Source organism: Podospora anserina, chromosome 6, assembly GCF_000226545.1.
Source record: "Podospora anserina S mat+ genomic DNA chromosome 6, supercontig 2".
Taxonomy (NCBI): Eukaryota; Fungi; Ascomycota; class Sordariomycetes; order Sordariales; family Podosporaceae; genus Podospora; species Podospora anserina.
In genome coordinates, this window is record NW_001914857.1 from 161,894 (window position 1) to 179,802 (window position 17,909).

The 17,909-nt window shown below is 52.1% G+C and overlaps 4 protein-coding genes across 4 annotated transcripts, besides 2 other annotated features; 2 read left to right on the top strand and 2 right to left on the bottom strand.

Annotated features, from left to right (window-relative positions):
- Positions 1-1,205: 1,205 nt before the first annotated feature.
- PODANS_6_4080 (uncharacterized protein) lies at positions 1,206-4,023 on the top strand (the record flags this gene model as incomplete). Its single annotated transcript, XM_001909869.1, has 2 exons — positions 1,206-2,613; positions 2,669-4,023. The coding sequence occupies 2 exons, from the start codon at positions 1,206-1,208 to the stop codon at positions 4,021-4,023; spliced, it is 2,763 nt and encodes a 920-aa protein (XP_001909904.1).
- Positions 4,024-5,342: 1,319 nt separating this feature from the next.
- On the bottom strand, positions 5,343-6,703 carry PODANS_6_4090 (uncharacterized protein; the record flags this gene model as incomplete). Its single annotated transcript, XM_001909870.1, has 6 exons — positions 5,343-5,768; positions 5,835-5,972; positions 6,208-6,359; positions 6,422-6,462; positions 6,544-6,586; positions 6,640-6,703. The coding sequence occupies 6 exons, from the start codon at positions 6,701-6,703 to the stop codon at positions 5,343-5,345; spliced, it is 864 nt and encodes a 287-aa protein (XP_001909905.1).
- Positions 6,704-8,903: 2,200 nt separating this feature from the next.
- On the top strand, positions 8,904-11,148 carry PODANS_6_4100 (uncharacterized protein; the record flags this gene model as incomplete). The annotated part of the gene is made up of 4 exons (XM_001909871.1): positions 8,904-8,971; positions 9,154-9,767; positions 9,820-9,883; positions 9,945-11,148. The coding sequence occupies 4 exons, from the start codon at positions 8,904-8,906 to the stop codon at positions 11,146-11,148; spliced, it is 1,950 nt and encodes a 649-aa protein (XP_001909906.1).
- Positions 9,169-9,760: a repeat region (rgion quadriplique sur les chromsomes 1,4 et 6).
- Positions 10,279-10,787: a repeat region (rgion quadriplique sur les chromsomes 1,4 et 6).
- A 2,978-nt stretch (positions 11,149-14,126) lies between the features above and the next one.
- Positions 14,127-16,961, bottom strand: PODANS_6_4110 (uncharacterized protein; the record flags this gene model as incomplete). Its single annotated transcript, XM_001909872.1, has 1 exon — positions 14,127-16,961. One exon carries the CDS (start codon positions 16,959-16,961, stop codon positions 14,127-14,129), a length of 2,835 nt encoding a protein of 944 aa, XP_001909907.1.
- Between the last annotated feature and the right edge of the window lie 948 nt (positions 16,962-17,909).

Below are 17,909 nucleotides of genomic sequence, written 5' to 3' on the forward strand. Positions count from 1 at the left end.
GATGTTCTCTGGCATTGTGTAGCATGATCGTCGATCTGGACAAAGGGTCTGCTTCCACATCCCACACTGCCTGTGCCGCGGTATACATAAGGTATCTATAGCTATGTGCATCCGGCAGGAATATGAACTTGGTTGGCCGAGGGGTCGTCCGAAGTCGAGAAGTCGAGAAGTCTCTTTTTTACTGTCCGGCAGCGTTACAGCTTGGCGGATGACGGAATCACGCTGTGACGAGACGATCTGGCTTCTCGATCTCGGTGTTGGTGATCGGGGGACGATGGCATCCCGTGGGTCCTTGGATGGAGAGTGTGGAGTTTTCTTGTGAGGCAAAGATGGATTTTCTTTGACAATTGCATCTCGATTTTTCTCGTCGGCACAGTGAGAATAAATTTAGGTCAAAAATTCATCCAATGGCCAATTGGCTGGGACCACAGGCGGCCCGCAGGCACAGGGATGCTGCCAAGATGAAACGGGGTGGAAGGCGTTACAGCACCGTGGGTCGCATCCTTGGCCTTCCCTCAGTGGCTGATGCCCTGCATTTCCCCCTGCGCTAGCTCTGCACTTCCCGCTGTGTTTCGTCAGTTCCGGGTCCATCACTGCGCGTGTTCACCACAACCCACCAACGCCATGTCGTCTTGAGACGCAGGCGAACCAAGCACTTCCAATGACATTTGATGCACCAAGGAAGGTCCAATTGGCAGCGGGGAGAGGACCCTTCTTTTGTGCCCTGGTCTTGGCGTGTTTTCTGTTGGAACAATTTTCTCCCAGCAGCGGACTTGATTTCAACAACCTCGATCCCATCCTATCCTCCACTCACTCATCTCTCCTCCTACGTTAGGCTCGCTCGTCACTCATTTACTCGCTCATCCCTCCTCCCGCCCGTCCCTAGGCAGATATCAACCTGGATGTGGAATTCCAGCCGCTCGCTCTTCTCCTAATACCTTCGTTTGATGTTGTTTGTTGTCTTAAGAATACCCACCAGTTGATGTCATCGGTGGACTGCTTTATGCATTCCTATCCCCTCACGGCAATCCCGACAATCCCATTCCCATTCGCGTCTCTTTGTCCCCTGGAACCATTGCGGGTTCGAGATCGGCTTCGTTGTGTCGTACTAACACCTCAGCACAACCCCACATTCCTCACGACCCAACCCTCGCTGTCCATCACACAGGTCCAAGTCTGCCACGGCTTGGAATTCTGACTGCAACATGCCATTAAGGTCACCGCTCTCCCCACGGCAGCAGGGCTTTGCGCCTCTATCAAACCAACCCAGCGCTTCAGATATGCAGGACATACCACTCCGCCAAATTCGCAGCAACGCGAGCTCGACGACGGGCGCACGCAGAGCCGACATGGAGCCCATCAGCGAGAAGAATGTGCTCTTCAACGAGGCCGTGGGCACTCCGGCCGGTAGACGACGAATCAAGAAGGACCTCATGCGCACGGGATCGAGCAACCTCAGCGAAGAGGCCTCTCTCAATGCAATGGGTCGGTTCTATAACAAGATCGTCAGCTTCTCTGTCGTCACGCGCTACCTCGTCTACATCGTTCCTGTCGCCATAATCCTCGCCATCCCCCTCTTAATCATTCCGTTCACTGGCAATACTTCTACCGAACTCGAGGGTCAGAACCTGCTCTGGTTCTTCATCTGGCTTGAGATAGCATGGCTGAGCATCTGGGTGGCAAAGCTGGTTGCCCATGTCATCCCAGTCGTCTTTATGTTTTTCTGTGGAGTGATCAGCTCGGGCACCAGGAAATACGCTACCGTTTTGCGCGCTCTTGAAATCCCGCTCTCGCTCTTCTTATGGGGACTGGCTTCGTGGCTCACCTTCAAGTTCATGCTTTCGGACAGAAACAACGGGGTCAAGTGGACAGACATCGTTCAGAGGATCTTGCTGTCACTGTTCCTTGCTTCGGCCGTCCTTCTTGCAGAGAAGGCCATTGTTCAGCTCATCAGTATCTCTTACCACCAGAGGTCGTTCGCCAACCGCATCAAGGACTCCAAGCGCGAAATCTACATCCTCGGCCTCATGTATGAGGCTTCACGCACGCTCTTCCCCATGTACTGTCAGGAGTTTGCCGACGAGGACTATATCATTAATGATAGTATCGATGTTATCCTCACCGGTGGCAGGCCGAATGGGAAAGGCGTTGCTGCTGCGCCCATGAAGCTCGTTGGAGAAGTCGGGCGATTTGGCGACAAGATCACGTCTGTCTTTGGAAATATTGCCTCCGAAATCACCGGAAAGCAAGTCTTCAACCCCAACTCAGCACACTCCATCGTCGTCGAGGCTCTCGAGAAGGTCCGAAGCTCCGAGGCCATGGCTCGCCGCATCTGGATGTCGTTTGTGGTGGAAGGAAAGGACTCGTTGTCCATGGACGACATTGTCGAGGTTATGGGACCTGCTCATCGAGAGGAAGCCGAGGAATGCTTCCACGCTATTGACGCCGATGAGAATGGTGACATCAGCCTCGACGAAATGGTCCGGAAGGTTGTCGAGATCGGAAAGGAAAGAAAGGCAATCGCCAACAGCATGAAGGATATCAGCCAAGCATTGACGGTGTTCGATAAGGTCCTGCTCTTCGTTGTTCTGATCATTGTGATTATCATCTTTTGTAAGTGCTTGGTGGAACCAATACGCTTGGTGGCTGGTGCTAACTGCAGATGTAGTGGCTGTCTTCCAAAGCAGCTTCATTGCCACTCTCACCACCGCTGGGACCACGCTGCTGTCTCTGTCGTTTGTCTTCGCTGTCACAACACAGGAATTCTTGGGTTCCTGCATTTTCCTCTTCGTCAAGCACCCTTACGACGTCGGCGACCGTGTCGACATCCAGGGACCTGAGAAGCAGCAGCTCATTGTCGAGAAGATCTCGCTGCTCTACACCGTCTTCACCCGTATCGACAAGATGCAAGTCGTCCAGGTGCCCAACATCGCCCTCAACAATCTGTGGGTTGAGAACGTCACCAGAAGCAAGGCCATGAAGGAAGTGATTGATGTCAATGTCTCATTTGACACATCATTCGAGGACATTGAACTGCTGCGTGCCGAGATGGAGAAGTTTGTGCGCTCGCCCGAGAACAGCCGCGATTTCCAGCCTGATATCGGCATCGGCGTTGGTGGTATTGGTGACCTTGACAAGTTGACGCTTAAGGTTGCGATCAAACACAAGTCCAACTGGCACAACGACAGCGTCCGCGCTACCCGTCGCTCCAAGTTTATGTGCGCCCTCACTTTGGCGCTCAAGAAGGTACCAATCTATGCTCCTGGCGGCGGTGGTGAGGCTCTGGGTGGTCCCAAGAACCCAGCATACAGCGTCGCTGTGACGGACGAGTATGCCATCTCTGCTCGTGCCCAGGCCGATAAGGAGAAGGAAGCGAAGAGAATGGATTTCGCGGATCCGGAGAAGCAAGCCGAGAATGCTAGTGAGCAAAAGGCAGCCGACCATTTCAACACGACTAATCCCGCTGTGGACGCTCTTGATGACTGGGGCTACGAAGAGACCCTTAGTGGCCGGGACGCTTCTACCGTCCGCCCTAGCACCTCTAACGGGCCTAGTTCACGATCCGAGCTCCTTCTTGGTACCCGCGAATCTCAGCGTGGTCGTCGCAGGGCGGGCGAGACAGTGCCCATGACTCTCGGCGACGCCAGCACGCCTGGGGTCCAGCTCACCAGGGCCCCCACAACAAGTACCCGTGGTGGCCCGTCCTTTGACGTGGAGAGACAAGCGGGCGTAGATGCTCCTGCCGGCTCTCCATACACCACCTGGACCGCCTACAACTCTCAGACTGGACAACAGCAAGGCGTTTCTCAGCCATATTCCCCTCCGCAACAATCCGCGAATCTGACCGTTCAAGCACCGCCACGCCCTGGGCAAAGTCCAGCTGGTGCTAGGCCAAGAGGTGCCAGCGTCAGCAACCGCCCCCAGGCTCCGACAGGTGATGGAAGGCCCCTTAGCGGAGGACAATCCAGCGGCGGACCTCCTCCCCCTCCAAGTGCGCCTGGTCCGTCGTCAGCTAGATACTAGGTGGGGCTGCCGGGGACACCTGTGGTGTATCCTGTAGGCACGACTACCACCACGATTCACGAGGAAACAAGTAGTCAAAAGGAGAACGACCAAAGCACCAGCAAGGCGGACACTAGCAATAATGACAACGGGACCACCACACAGTAAATATCAGAAAGTAGGGATTGGTTGATAAAAAACAAGTCTTGGGACACTCGGCAGGGTCGGGGTTCAGTAAAGCAACGGTGACGGCGTTTTTTCTTTGGGTGGTTGTAATGATGGATGAGTATGAGACGGGACACGCCGAACATATTACTCGCTTCAGCCAAAAAAATTTATTTCGGTTGTTCAGCAACAATTCTTTTTTCTTCTCTGGGGAAGGTTGGGGGAAATAAAAAAGGGTGAGCCAGAGCGGCAATACCCCGCCAATATATGCATGCATGCACGGCATTGGGTTTGCATTTTCTCTTTTTTTGTCATCACTCGCATACATAGATGTACATTGCATTCTGGCCTGACCGCAAGGATTGGAGTGTGTAGAGGTTAGAGGACACAGTCGTTTTTCTATGGTTTGTAGTACTTTGGTAGTAGAGATTGCTTACTATGTATGGTTAAGGTGAATAGATATTTTGAAGAGCGTGTGAGGTGTTTGTTTGAAGTGTGAAGGTGAACAATGTTGAAGAAGCTGGGGTTAGAGTTAGTCGTCAGGGCCTGTTACGTCTCTGGCAGCATGATTTGATGTGATATCTGTTGTGCACTATGCCTAGTTCTCTCGTGACGCCTTGGAAATAGGAGATGGGAGGGGTATAACAGTTTTACAGATGCCACCAACTCTTCTCCCGACCGATGAGAACACTTGACAAGTAAACTATGACCTAGGTTCAGTCCCTGTTAAGTATTTTCAGGTCTTCTGATACCTTTTGGGCCCGTTAACGATCTTGACTATCTTTTTAAGCCTCTTTGTTTTTTAGAAACTTGTTTGAGGCGTATCAATAGTTTTTCAAGCCTTACTAGTTGTCATTTCATGCCCATGGATCGTCTTTGAAGGCCTACTCGATATCCTTCATGGCCTACTCAGCATTTCAAGAGGAGTCGCTTACATAGTCAACATGCGCCGACTCTAATTTAGAGTGTTTATCATTGGTAACAACGTGCCGTGCATACCGTCTTTCAAAGATTAGAAGAGCCCTCTGGGAAGACCGGAGAGGGCCCCCACGAACATGAGAGAGATGTTGGAATGGTACACCGGCCATTTCTGACAACTGGCTACCTGTCCGGGATGAGCATCATTCAAGGCACGAATCTGTCAGTCTATAGCTAACAGCTGAGTATGCACTTCTTCAACAGACATGCTCCACCTCCTGCTTCTTCCCATCACCATCCCCCAGCTCCGTCTTCAACACCCGCCCAAACTGCTCCAACAACACCTCGAAGCAGACCTTGGTGATGGCAGGGTCATATCTTCCCTTGCTGAGCTCGTCCCGGATAAACGCGTGCTGCGCCCAGGCGAACTCATGGAAGCTAAAGACTACCCCGGCCTCGCGAAGCTTTTGGCGAATGAGATCACGACCGGCGTCGGGAACGTGGGTGTCTTTGATGCCAAAGATCATGGAGACCTCACCGGTAATACGGGAGAGGAGGTCGAGTGTGTGGTTGGAGTCCGGAGGGGCAGTGGAGGAGGTATTGGCGCCGGAGTTGGGGCCTAAGGTACGGGCGTGGACATCGGTGGCGAAGTAGCATACTGTGGAAGAGATCTTGGGGTGAAGCTGGAGGCGGAAGAGGGTTGTGTTAGAAGACAGTGGTAGAGGGGGTGGTGAGGGGGGGTATCGTACAGCTGCCCGGAGAGCCAGATGCCCTCCCAAGCACATGCCTGTTGCGCCTAGACGGCCAGTGCATGTTGGGAGTGACAAGAGGTAGGAGACAGTCTGGGTGACGTCTTCATCGTAGGATTCAAGGGTCTGTTTGATACATTACTGGTGAGCGTCATTATTTCAAGACTTTGATGGTGGTGCTGGCTACACCCAAAGCCCCAGCCAGTTGGGCTCCAATACGACATGGACACCCTGTCAACCCGCGCACCCTGAAGCTACTCCAATGAATGACACCATCAGAGCTTCAGCTGGGAGCTTTGGCCTCCCAGCAGAGGCTTGAGCTTTAGTCGAAGCTATAACAGGGAGTATCCATGCAGAAGAGCAAATCACCGACCTTTGTGATCTTCCACTCGTTCCCTTGATCCGTTCCGGGGACGTCATAGGCAAGAGGCTCAGGGCCAGTAAAGTCGTGGTAGCTGCTGGGAGCAGCGATGATGTAGCCCTGGCCAGCGATTTGTCTGGCGAAGCGAGCAACAGGGCCGGTGACTGTGACGACGTCAACTTCGTTGGGCTTCTTTATGGAGAGCATGAGGGATGGTGTCACTGACCCTGATAGATCTCACTGAAGAGAACAACTCCTGGGAAGCGACTACACGTTGATAACTTGGTAAGACCGTGATACAAGAGACCCCCTATTGCGAGGGCGAGGTAAAGGTGGGTTCGGGCTCACGCATTTGGGTATCCAGGAATGGTAGGATGAAATAGAAATATTCCTTCCACCTCAATTAGTTAACTGCTATAATATTGGCTGTAAGAGCTCACCAACTCATCGATGTTGTCTTGCCATTGGCAGTCGTTTGCACGTCGGCATGGCTCTCTTTGATCAACATGTTGACGTTGTTGAAGGGTCGGTGACTTAGGATTCAGAAGCAGCTCTACGTTCTGCACAGTAGCAAGTTCGATTTTAAAAGAGATCTTCTTTGTTGACAAGGTGATGGTTTGAAACCGTCAAAGCTCCCTCACGCTCAGTCTGAACCTCAAAGCTCCCCCGCCAGTTTGATTACTGCTGTAGTGAGGGGCAGAGGGGTAGCTCCTTATCAGCTTATCGGACCATGACATAATCATCTCGAAAATGAGAAAAAAGGTATCGACATCAGCCAACTGTCAGATTGAAAAGGTAGACATTTAGTCATACGGCAATTGTTAGACGAGGCAGATACCCGGCCTGTTGGCAATTGTGTATTCAACGCCGCATTAGGCGCCAGGGCAGAATAGAGAAGAGGGGGAAAAAGGGGTGGCAAGTTAATGGAGTGGATTGCATGACTGTTAGCAGGAAACCTCAAAGTAGGCGGGGACGGTGACGACGGCATTGTTGACGGTGCCACCGAGGTAGGCCTCAGCGGTCTCACGCATCTTGGTGAGGACCATGGAGGAGATCTCCTCAGGGGTGAAGACCTTGGTCTCGCTTGTTGAATGCTCAGTGACAAGCAAGTCTTTTCTGACCTTCAACGCCCCTCTTCTCTGGGAGACGAATCCCTCCTATATTTTCAATGGGCAAAGAAGAGTAGTGGTCTCCAGTGAGGTATCGTGCTAACAGTCGTTCCAAATCTGATGTGTCTGGCTCATGGGTCTTATTACTATCTGACCGCCATCCATTCTGCCCAACTGACGAACGACGGAATTTCCCCTTCAGAATAGCTGCTATCATTTCTATCGAGTCGTGTATCAAGCTGACTTGAAGCTGGAATGCAAAGGGGGATAGCTCCATCTCGTCATTGTGAGTCCACTGGGACGGACAGATGACGGAAGAGAGAACCGAGCTTCATTTGACAGTCAGTGGTCTGATATTCCGATGCCACTGTCCCGCTGGCCTTATAAAGCCCCAATGTCGGTACAGATGGTGATAACAAAAAGGAAAAGATTTGTGTCGTCGAAGCCACAAGAAAGCAGGTGGTCTCTGCCGTTGCCTTCGTGATATTCTGATGGAGTTTCGTTGCTGATATTTTTTGGTGGTTGCATGTTTTGCCCCGTCAGCTTGGACATCCCACTTAGAGGTTCGAGATGTGTGTACCTTATGTACTGTACCTTGCTTGAGAGCTTGGCAGTGCCCAAGATCGGGAACACCTTGAGAGTAGTATTGTGCATCTGTTTGTTATGACTGGCGGTCAGCAACATGCCCGAATGGAATGATGCAAAGCATCGTGATCGCACTGAGACTGTTGCTATGTATGTTGGGCATCTCTCAGTCCAACCATGCGGCAGGTGTAAAGGTGACTGCGGTTCTATGGCCTGTGGTGATGCATTAATGGTATGAGCAGTCTTTTAGGAAAAACAGCTTCCATCGACCTCGGGACAATTCAAGCAGTTTTCTGGAACCTCTCAGAGAATGTTGATCACACAGCAGAGTTTGACATGAGGCGAAATCTAGTGCTTGGCATGTAGCTGTGGCATTGGTGTGTTGGATGCGTCAGTTCCCCATTACGCAAAACCTCAGCTTGAGGGTGTACAGACGGTCAAAGCCCACTGTTTGTTCATCCATGGAGCTACTCCGCAGTTTCTTTCCTGGAGAAGACATTTCCAGGTGTGTCTATGGGGTAAACAGCCAGGGGTCGGCATGTGGCATGGAAAAGCAGCGAAGAAAGAGATCTGGGAATAGCCAAACTTCCCGTCGGGCAGGCGGCCGATGGAACTGAGCATCGAGCACGGCGAGGCTGGGTTTGGCACTCAACGGGCTCTCAAAGGAGGCGCTGGGTTGTTCCATGAAGCGTGTGGGCGTTTCTAGTCCAATCGATTGAGCTCCTTTCGTGCAGCTCCTGGAACCCCACTTGGGCCTTCTGGCGATTTCCACAGGGTTCCGTGAGCTTCGTCTGCAAAGTGACGCGGGGCTTTTAAACCTGCCTTTTGTGCCCCTCCTCCTCCTGCTCTTTCCCATTCTTCATCACACAAACTCAAAAAACTCTACTTCTCTTCCTTCTACGCTGCTTTTTCTTCCCACCAGATTTCGGGAATACTACGACGAATCTACTACTCTTCAATACCCCACACCCATACCAAAACCCGTTGTAGAAAGCAAATCACGCAGCAGTCAAGATGGCTCCCGCTGTCGGTATCGACTTGGGTACGACGTACTCTTGCGTCGGTGTCTTCCGTGAGGATCGGTAGGTTCTTGCCCTCCCTTCATCGACATCGTCGAGTCGCTATTTGCAGTCGCTCTGTTCGGTCGTGGCCAGACTGAGAGGGGTGTTCTTCAACTCCCCTGCCAGCCTCGCCATCGATCGATTGGACGGTTGCACGGCATCAGCCTTGTTAGTCCCGACAGCCTGCTAACCACCCCTCACAGGTGCGAAATCATTGCCAACGACCAGGGTAACAGAACCACTCCCTCTTTCGTTGCCTTTACCGATACAGAGCGTCTTATTGGAGATGCCGCCAAGAACCAGGTCGCCATGAACCCCATCAACACAGTCTTCGACGCCAAGCGTCTCATTGGTCGCAAGTTCACCGACGCAGAGGTCCAGGCCGACATGAAGCACTTCCCCTTCAAGATCATTGAGCGTGGCGGCAAGCCCGTCATCCAGGTCGAGTTCAAGGGCGAGACCAAGGTCTTCACCCCTGAGGAGATCTCCTCCATGGTCCTCACCAAGATGCGTGAGACCGCTGAGGCCTACCTCGGTGGCACCGTCAACAATGCCGTCGTCACCGTCCCCGCCTACTTCAACGACTCTCAGCGTCAGGCTACCAAGGACGCCGGTCTCATTGCTGGCCTCAACGTCCTCCGTATCATCAACGAGCCCACTGCCGCTGCCATTGCCTATGGTCTCGACAAGAAGATTGAGGGCGAGCGCAACGTCCTCATCTTCGACTTGGGCGGTGGTACCTTCGATGTCTCTCTCCTCACCATTGAGGAGGGTATCTTTGAGGTCAAGTCCACTGCTGGTGACACCCATTTGGGAGGTAAGTCACATTCTCTTGAGTCAACAACATGCATATACTAACTAGGAATTAGGTGAGGACTTCGACAACAGACTTGTAAATCATTTCTGCTCTGAGTTCAAGCGCAAGCACAAGAAGTACGTGAAGCCCGTTTTTGATTTGGTGATGTTTTCATTTTGCTGACTTTTTCTTTTTAAGGGATCTTTCCGGCAACCCCCGTGCCCTGCGCCGTCTCCGCACGGCCTGCGAGCGTGCCAAGCGTACCCTCTCCTCCAGCGCACAGACCTCCATTGAGATCGACTCTCTCTACGAGGGTATCGATTTCTACACCTCCATCACCCGTGCCCGCTTCGAGGAGTTGTGCCAGGATCTTTTCCGCTCTACCCTCCAGCCCGTCGACCGCGTCCTTACCGATGCCAAGATCGACAAGTCCCAGGTCCACGAGATCGTCCTTGTCGGTGGCTCCACCCGTATTCCCCGCATCCAGAAGCTTATCACCGATTACTTCAATGGCAAGGAACCCAACAAGTCTATCAACCCCGATGAGGCTGTTGCCTATGGTGCCGCCGTCCAGGCCGCCATTCTCTCCGGTGACACTTCCTCCAAGTCCACCAACGAGATCTTGCTTCTCGATGTTGCCCCTCTGTCCCTCGGTATCGAGACCGCTGGTGGTATGATGACCAAGCTCATTCCCCGCAACACCACCATTCCCACCAAGAAGTCTGAGGTCTTCTCTACCTTCTCCGACAACCAGCCTGGTGTGCTTATCCAGGTCTACGAGGGTGAGCGCCAGCGCACCAAGGACAACAACTTGCTCGGCAAGTTCGAGCTTACTGGCATTCCCCCCGCTCCCCGTGGTATTCCCCAGATTGAGGTTACCTTCGATCTTGATGCCAACGGAATCATGAACGTCTCTGCCCTTGAGAAGGGCACTGGCAAGACCAACCAGATTGTCATCACCAACGACAAGGGTCGTCTCTCCAAGGAGGACATTGAGCGCATGCTTGCTGAGGCCGAGAAGTTCAAGGAGGAGGATGAGGCTGAGGGTGCCCGTGTCGCTGCCAAGAACGGCCTTGAGTCGTATGCCTACTCCCTGCGCAACACTCTCTCCGACCCCAAGGTCGATGAGAAGCTTGACGCCTCCGACAAGGAGACTCTCAAGACCGAGATTGACAAGATCGTCGCTTGGCTCGATGAGTCTCAGCAGGCTACCAAGGAGGAGTACGAGGATCGCCAGAAGGAGTTGGAGGGTGTTGCCAACCCCATCATGATGAAATTCTACGGTGCTGGCGGTGCCCCCCCTGGTGGCATGCCCGGCGGTGCTCCTGGCGGTTTCCCCGGTGGTGCCGGTGGCCCTGGTGCCACCCACGATGACGGCCCCACCGTCGAGGAGGTCGACTAAATCAGTTGATCACTTCATGGAAGGATTTCGGAGTTTCTGCTTTTTTCTCATGCGCTAGATTGGAGCCGCGTCACTGGGATGTGGTCTGGTTCGGGTTAACACCTAGATCTGGTTTGCTTTTCCGTCATGATCATGATAAACGGGGGAAAAGTTTTAGGAGGCTGCATGGCTTGTATTTTAATGATTCCCACATTTCCTTGTAATGAACAAAGGAATATTTCGTTGTTATGTCTTAGTTCCCCATTGTGAATGCTTTGTGATATGTCTTCTTGCAATTCAGTGCCATCAAAGCAAGCCCAACGAGCATTTACCGGTGATATGAGGGCTTCGAACATCCTTCATATGCCTCGAGATGTTGTTTTGAGGTGTAAAACCAAAGCAAACAGGCCTGTTGAGATAGTTGAGAAGCCTCTTATTTTAAATCAAAGGCCTGCCACCATGGTTAGGAGGCTTATCTTACTGTCTAAATGCGCCTTTCTACAACCTCAAATGGCATACGATATATATTTTTCGACAATAAAAGATAGTGAGCAGGCCTCTAATGTATTTGCAGAGACATGTAGACTATCATTAAAGGCCATTTAAAAGGTATATAAGACATACTTCAAGGTATGTTGATTATCTTTTCAGGTATCCGGATTTTCTTTTGAGACCTTTGTATAATACTTCAAGGCCATCTTGACTATCTTTAAAGGCTTTCATCTTACATTTAAAGTATCTACACTATCATTTAAGGTATTTAGACTATCTTCAAAGGCGTATAAACTATCTTTTAAGGCCTTTGGATGATGGTTTCGGGCCTTTGGATGATGCTTGAACGTGTTTAGATACTCTTTTGAGGCCTTTGAATGATACTCTCGAGGCCTTCAGATTTCTTTCCAAGCTTTTGGATTATATGTAAAGGTATATAGACCATCTTATACAGCCTTAGCTTCATGCTATAAGGCCTTTCGGTGTTACCTTAACTCCTAGATTGATGTTGTTGGGCCCTCATGTGTTTCTTTGTCGAGTTAGGTGATCATGCATGTTTCACATTCAGACAAGAGCCCAGTATCCCTTTCCTCATCATGTTTCTACCAAGTCAATTCCCTACAGACTCGTCGGACGGGGCACTCTAACTCCTGCTTTTTCCTAGGGCCGGGACTTGAAAAAATGACTTGTGACTGTCTGACTGGTATATTGATTCTTACCAGGCTGCTGATTTGGGTTCCTGGGACTGTTGAGCTGTTATAAACATGTCTAGTTCACAAGTCCATGTCCACATAGATGTCTGTTGTGGGACAGCTGAAATGCCAGCCAGTAGTATTTGGAAGATCATGCCCGGAATTTTAAAGAATCTGGAAGCAGGCTGTCATGGTAATCATGCTGTAACCCCCCCTACTCGCCCACTGTCATTCTACCTATTACAATATTCCTGAGACTTCCACCGTTGGATCTCACACTAGACAACTTCAGAAATTTCACACGGCCCATGTGTTCGCCTCATTCCCTTTGCTCTCTCCTCCAACAGATGAGCCTTATAAAAAGTTGATAGGCTACAATTTTCCAATTGTCAATTCCCGTACTCATGCTGCCATGACAGTGAAGTGAAGTTACCTGTTGGAGTCTGCCCTTGTTGGCCTCTTCCGCTCTATCGAACCGCACGTGGGTCTTGTTTCCAGTCTGTACCACCAAAGCCGTCAATTCTTCGTGTTGTCTGATCGATATATGATTCGTGGCAGTTTGCATCTCAGACGTTCTTGTCATGTTGGTCAGGAACTCTCCTGCCAATTCTGCAATGCTCATCTCTAGAGGAGCCGGAGCAGAGGCACCACTGCTATCCGGCTCGGCGCCGGAGCTGTCCGAAGCCTGGTCTTCGTTTTAGTTTTGGTTATCGGTGAAGCGAGCCGAAAGCCTTGGTTAACCACTGAAAAGTGATGATGGCGATACTCATGGAGCCAAAGACCTACAGATGTCTTGGTAAAGCTGTCTTCCTTCCCCCTGCAGTTCAGTACCCTTCACAAGGGCATACTCTTCCTCAACCACCCGGGTTTTACCAATCTCTGACCGTCTCAGTCAACACAGATGGCGGCTATGGGCCGGGTCAGCACCGGGCCCTGCCGCTACAGCAGTGGCCGCCGCAGCTTGGGCTGAAGAAATGGGTGTGATGGGTCTCTGTTCTGACTCATTTCAGTTTTGAACATGCCCGTTAACCATCATCTGTATCAAGTTGTTATAGGAAGTAGGTGCTTCCCATGTCCAAGCCAGCGGTCGCCTGGAAAGAAGACTGATACTGCTTGAAAACGAAACCAGCACCGTCTACAAACAAATCAGCATCGCCTACGAGCGAAAAAAGAAGCGTGTGGAAACGTAGCAACCCGTCTATAGAAAGGTAGGCGGGCCCGCAGTAACACAGGAGGCTTGATTGAGCATATCCTGGATGTCTCGATCCCCGGTAGAGATGAATGCGGCCAGCGGGTTTGGGGTAGGGGCCCGGCCGGCGCTGAATTTGCGAGACTTCTCTTCTTTCTGTTCGTTCTTCTTCTTATTGGTCTTGCCTTTGTTGTTTCTATTATTGGGGACCCGAGACGGGTCTGAGGGGGATATTGCCCACAGGAGGGTGAGCTTGAAGCCGGGGAGCCAGAGGCCGTCAATTGTATTGTTCGTGTTTGCTTGATTGGTGTGAAGGTTCAAGCAAGATAAAGTAATTTTTAGGCGACCTTTCGAGCAACTTTTAGAGCGAAGGGAGAGAGAGAAAGGAATTGTAGAGAGTCGCAGCTTTGGAACAAAAACAATCTACTGCTTAGCTCACTTCGCTGGCCCAAGCTCCCTTGTGACTTTGAGTATCAAAGGCCAGGCCTCAGGCACAACATATAGACAATAGACACTATTATGATAGGTTTATTCCCTACTCTCACCCCAGGACAGGTCTACCAGCCTCAACCGTCACCTCTAACTTTTCTAACATTCAATCCAATCTATCCTAAACTGAACCGACCCTAAAACTCCATCGCCTCCCCCTGCTGCTGCTGCCCTCCTTGGCCCAGCCAACTCCCTCCCCTAACCCACTCCACAACCTCAAAGCCAAGCCTCCTCTCAATCTTCTCATCAACCACAACCTGCTGCTGCTCCCCCTGACTACTGCTCCCCCCCTCCTGAGACATCAAAACAGGAATCTTGACCGCAATCAACCCCCCAGCCTTGATCTCCACACCTCCCCCCTGTTGCTGCTGCTCCTTCGGCGACAAATTCGACGACTGCTGCTGCTGCTGCTGATAAATCCCCTTGACATAAACCACCAAATCCGCCCCAGCAACGCCCCTCCAAAGCGTAGCCATCCACTGCCAGTGATCCACCGGCGCATATGAATCACTAATGGGTGTCTGACAAGCAAACTTATCCGACAGCGTCAAGCTAAACCCGCTAGGAAGAAGCGCGATGGGCACCTTTGAGGATGACGCATGACCAGGCAGTGGATGCCGGTGTCGAGGGGTGGGCGTCATCGACTCGGTATCCAACGAGGGGTGGCTCGCCGACGGGGAGGAGCCCTGCGGGGAAGTGACAAACGAGACAATCTCGTTCGATTTGGCGTGCCACTTTGTGATGGTGCGGAGGTACGTCTCGAACGGGCTAGAGTCGGATGGTTGGCGGAACGGAACCGGCGTCGTGCTGCCGGCTCTGGAGCCGAGGACGACCTTGGAGCTGCTGGCGTTGCTTTCCCTGCCGGAGAAGCTACCGGTTCGCTCTTTTGTTGTCCCGTCGTCGGACGATTCGTCATCGGCGGCGTTCCATGTCCTGATATCCCAGTTCTCGCCTCTTTCCTGGCGCAGGGCACGCTCGATGACACCGCCTACAAGCTTCATCAAAGACAGATCAACCCCTTCCACAGCAATTATAGGGCCTCGCCTCTTCTTCCGAGTTCCCTGGGGATCCGAACCCAAAGGAGGAGAAATTCGTTCCAGAACTCGGAGCTTGTTGATGTAGGAAATGGACATTACCATCGCTTCCACGCTGCGTCGGGCGGCTTCCTCCTCCTTGGAGTCTTGACGGGGGTTGCTTTGGGGACCAGAAAAGGCAGAAGGTGGGTGGGAAGAAGAGAATGCGGTTTTGGTGCTGGAAGGGTAGGCACTTCCAATTTCAGACTCATTGTCTGGGGAGGTTGGAATTCGAGAAGTAGAAGGATTACTCGTTGAAGTCGACAGATGGAGGGGAGGCAGGCGGAGGGACTCGTCAAACTCACCACCAGTCGGAGGTTGGGAAGCACCGCCGGAGAGAACAGACGACAATGAGCCAGTGCGTTGTTGTTGGGATTGGTGTAGGTATGTTTGATGCTGTGGTGGCGGTGGCGGGTATTGGTGTGAAGGAGGGCCGTACGGAGATGACACGGACAACGACAAACTTGGGGCTCTGGGAACGGGTGGAGGAGCCATACTCCCCGTGATGCTACCTCCTGACAGTGGGCTCGGTCCTGGGCTGACACGAGCAAGCATGGAAGATGGACCCGGCAGTTGCGGAGGCCCGTAACCCGGTGTGGGCGAACTGCTCATGCTCATCGAAGCTCGAGACACAGACCCCCTGGGAGGCCCGGGGTATGAATGAGGTAGTGGAGGAGGGGGTGAAGGTAGGGAATGGTAGTTTTGGTAGCTTCCTGCTGCATTGTACTTCCTACGCTTGGCTTCCGATGGAGAATAAGGATCTTCGTAGTGTTCACGAATATCGTACAGGCTGGCACCACTTCCTTGTGGTCCCCATTGAGGTCGAGCGGCTCCTCTTGCCGAAGCAGGCGTTGGTGGAGGTTGCTGGTGGCGAGGGTAGCCCGGAGGTGGTGGATGGCCTCCTCCGCCTGGAAAAGGGGGCTGTTTCGCCGCCGTGGGAGTCATGAATGGCGTAGATGGTGTTCTCGGAGTGGCAATGTATCTTCCTCCACAGTTTGGACACTTGTGTGGATCTTGTCCTGGCGCAGTTGTTCTACCTGATGGAGCACCACTCTTATTTCCTCTTCTCGGCTGGTATCGATAGCCTGGAAACTGTGTCTGATGCCGCAGCTTTTCCGCCTCTGCCAGCTCTTTCCACCTGTTTTTGGACTCTTCTGGCTCAGCCTTCCAGTTCTCGCCAATGATCTTGGAAATATCCGGGTTGGCGAGACCAGGATTTTGTTGAACAATCGTCGCTTGATGGGCTTGGCGATAGAGTATAAAAGCTAACCACAGCCCGAAATCAGCGATCAACTTACAGCAAAGGCACAAAAAAAAAGAAAACATACCGTTTCTTGGTCTTGGAATCTTCGGTGGAGGTGCGCAAAGACAGACAAGATCCTGCCCAGAACCGTTGTCCTCTAGAACACGGTCACCGTGAAAAGAACTAGGATTGCTTGTAGGTGTCTGAAGGGTCAAGCTCTCGATCCGTGAACGGTTGTTGGCTTCCTCCGTGTTAATGGACGCCGCTCGCTTTCTAGTTATTGGCCCGCTGCCGAGCTGAAAAATATGCCCGTGCGAAGAGGAAGAAAAAGAAGAAGAGCCACGAGTAGAATGGGCAGGGCCAGAGGGTAAAAGAGGAGCTGAGGTCACAATGTGAGTGTCTTGTCTTGTCGATGTGGCCCTTGCAGCCGGTATTGATGCTGACTCTCCGCCTCCGACGGCCGTTCTTATGGACGAAGATGTGGACGGTGTGCTTCCCCCTCCTGCCAACCTCGCAGCAGACATGGCTGAGCGGGTTAAAGGGCCAGTCTGTTGCTGCTGATGTGGTTGCTGCTGCTGCTGTGAACCTGGTGGCTGCCGCTGCTGCTGTGAGGACGAAGGTATTACTTCTGTCATTTTTCCTCCCCCTTTTCCCATCGGGCTGATTAGCGTCTCGAGCTCTCTGAGAAAAAAAGAGGCAAAGAAGGAAAAGACCAGAAAAAGCTTTGTGTTGAGTAAGACAACAAACGGATTAGAGGGGAAGACTGGTAGGGAGTGGAGGGGCCTACAACCAGAAAGACTAGTCCGCAGATTGATCCAGTCTATCGGGACGCACAATCTCCCACCTCTCCTCTCTCTCCTCACCGGGCACCCCTACTCCTGGATATGGCGTTTGACCTGTCTCTCCACCTCCACCTGGGAGACGAAGCCTGAGGTGAGCTGGGCTGGGCTGGACAGGACAGGGCAGGGCCGGGTCTGACGAGGTGTATGACTGGCCTGCCTGTCTCTCTGTATGTATGTCTTGGAATGAGGACAGGAGATGGTGTCGTAAAAGAATCCGGACCAGAAAGAAACTGCAAACAAGGAAACTCCATCTACACCCAAGAGGTTCCGTTGTGGTTGGCCAGTTGCCGTGCGTCTGCGTATGAGCGGTGTCAAGAGGAGGCAAAGGCCTCTCTCCGTCTCTGCAAGTGTTATCTGTCTGAGTGACTTCCCGCCAGGAGAGAATGGGAAAAAAAAACGACCAATCAATAGGAGTATATGTCGGGATTGTATCCTTTGTGATCTGTCTTCCCCGTTAATTTCACCGTCCCCAGACAATGCCAGAGACCCCTCTCCAGATGGCCAACAACGGGAGAAAGAGACAGATAATGGATGACCGTATCATTGGGTGCCCCAGAGAGTATTGCTCCGTGGCTGACGGTGGGTGCTAGTCTAAAATGACATTATTACGAACGACAGCGTGATCGGCCTAGTGACAACAGATGGAAAAGAGTGGGCAGTCCAGAGTCGCGTAGCTGTGGTTGTGGTTGTGGTTGTCGATGTCTCGGGAGCCAGTATGCGCCGCAGCTCCAACGTTGGCTGCACCAGACTTTTTCTTTGTCC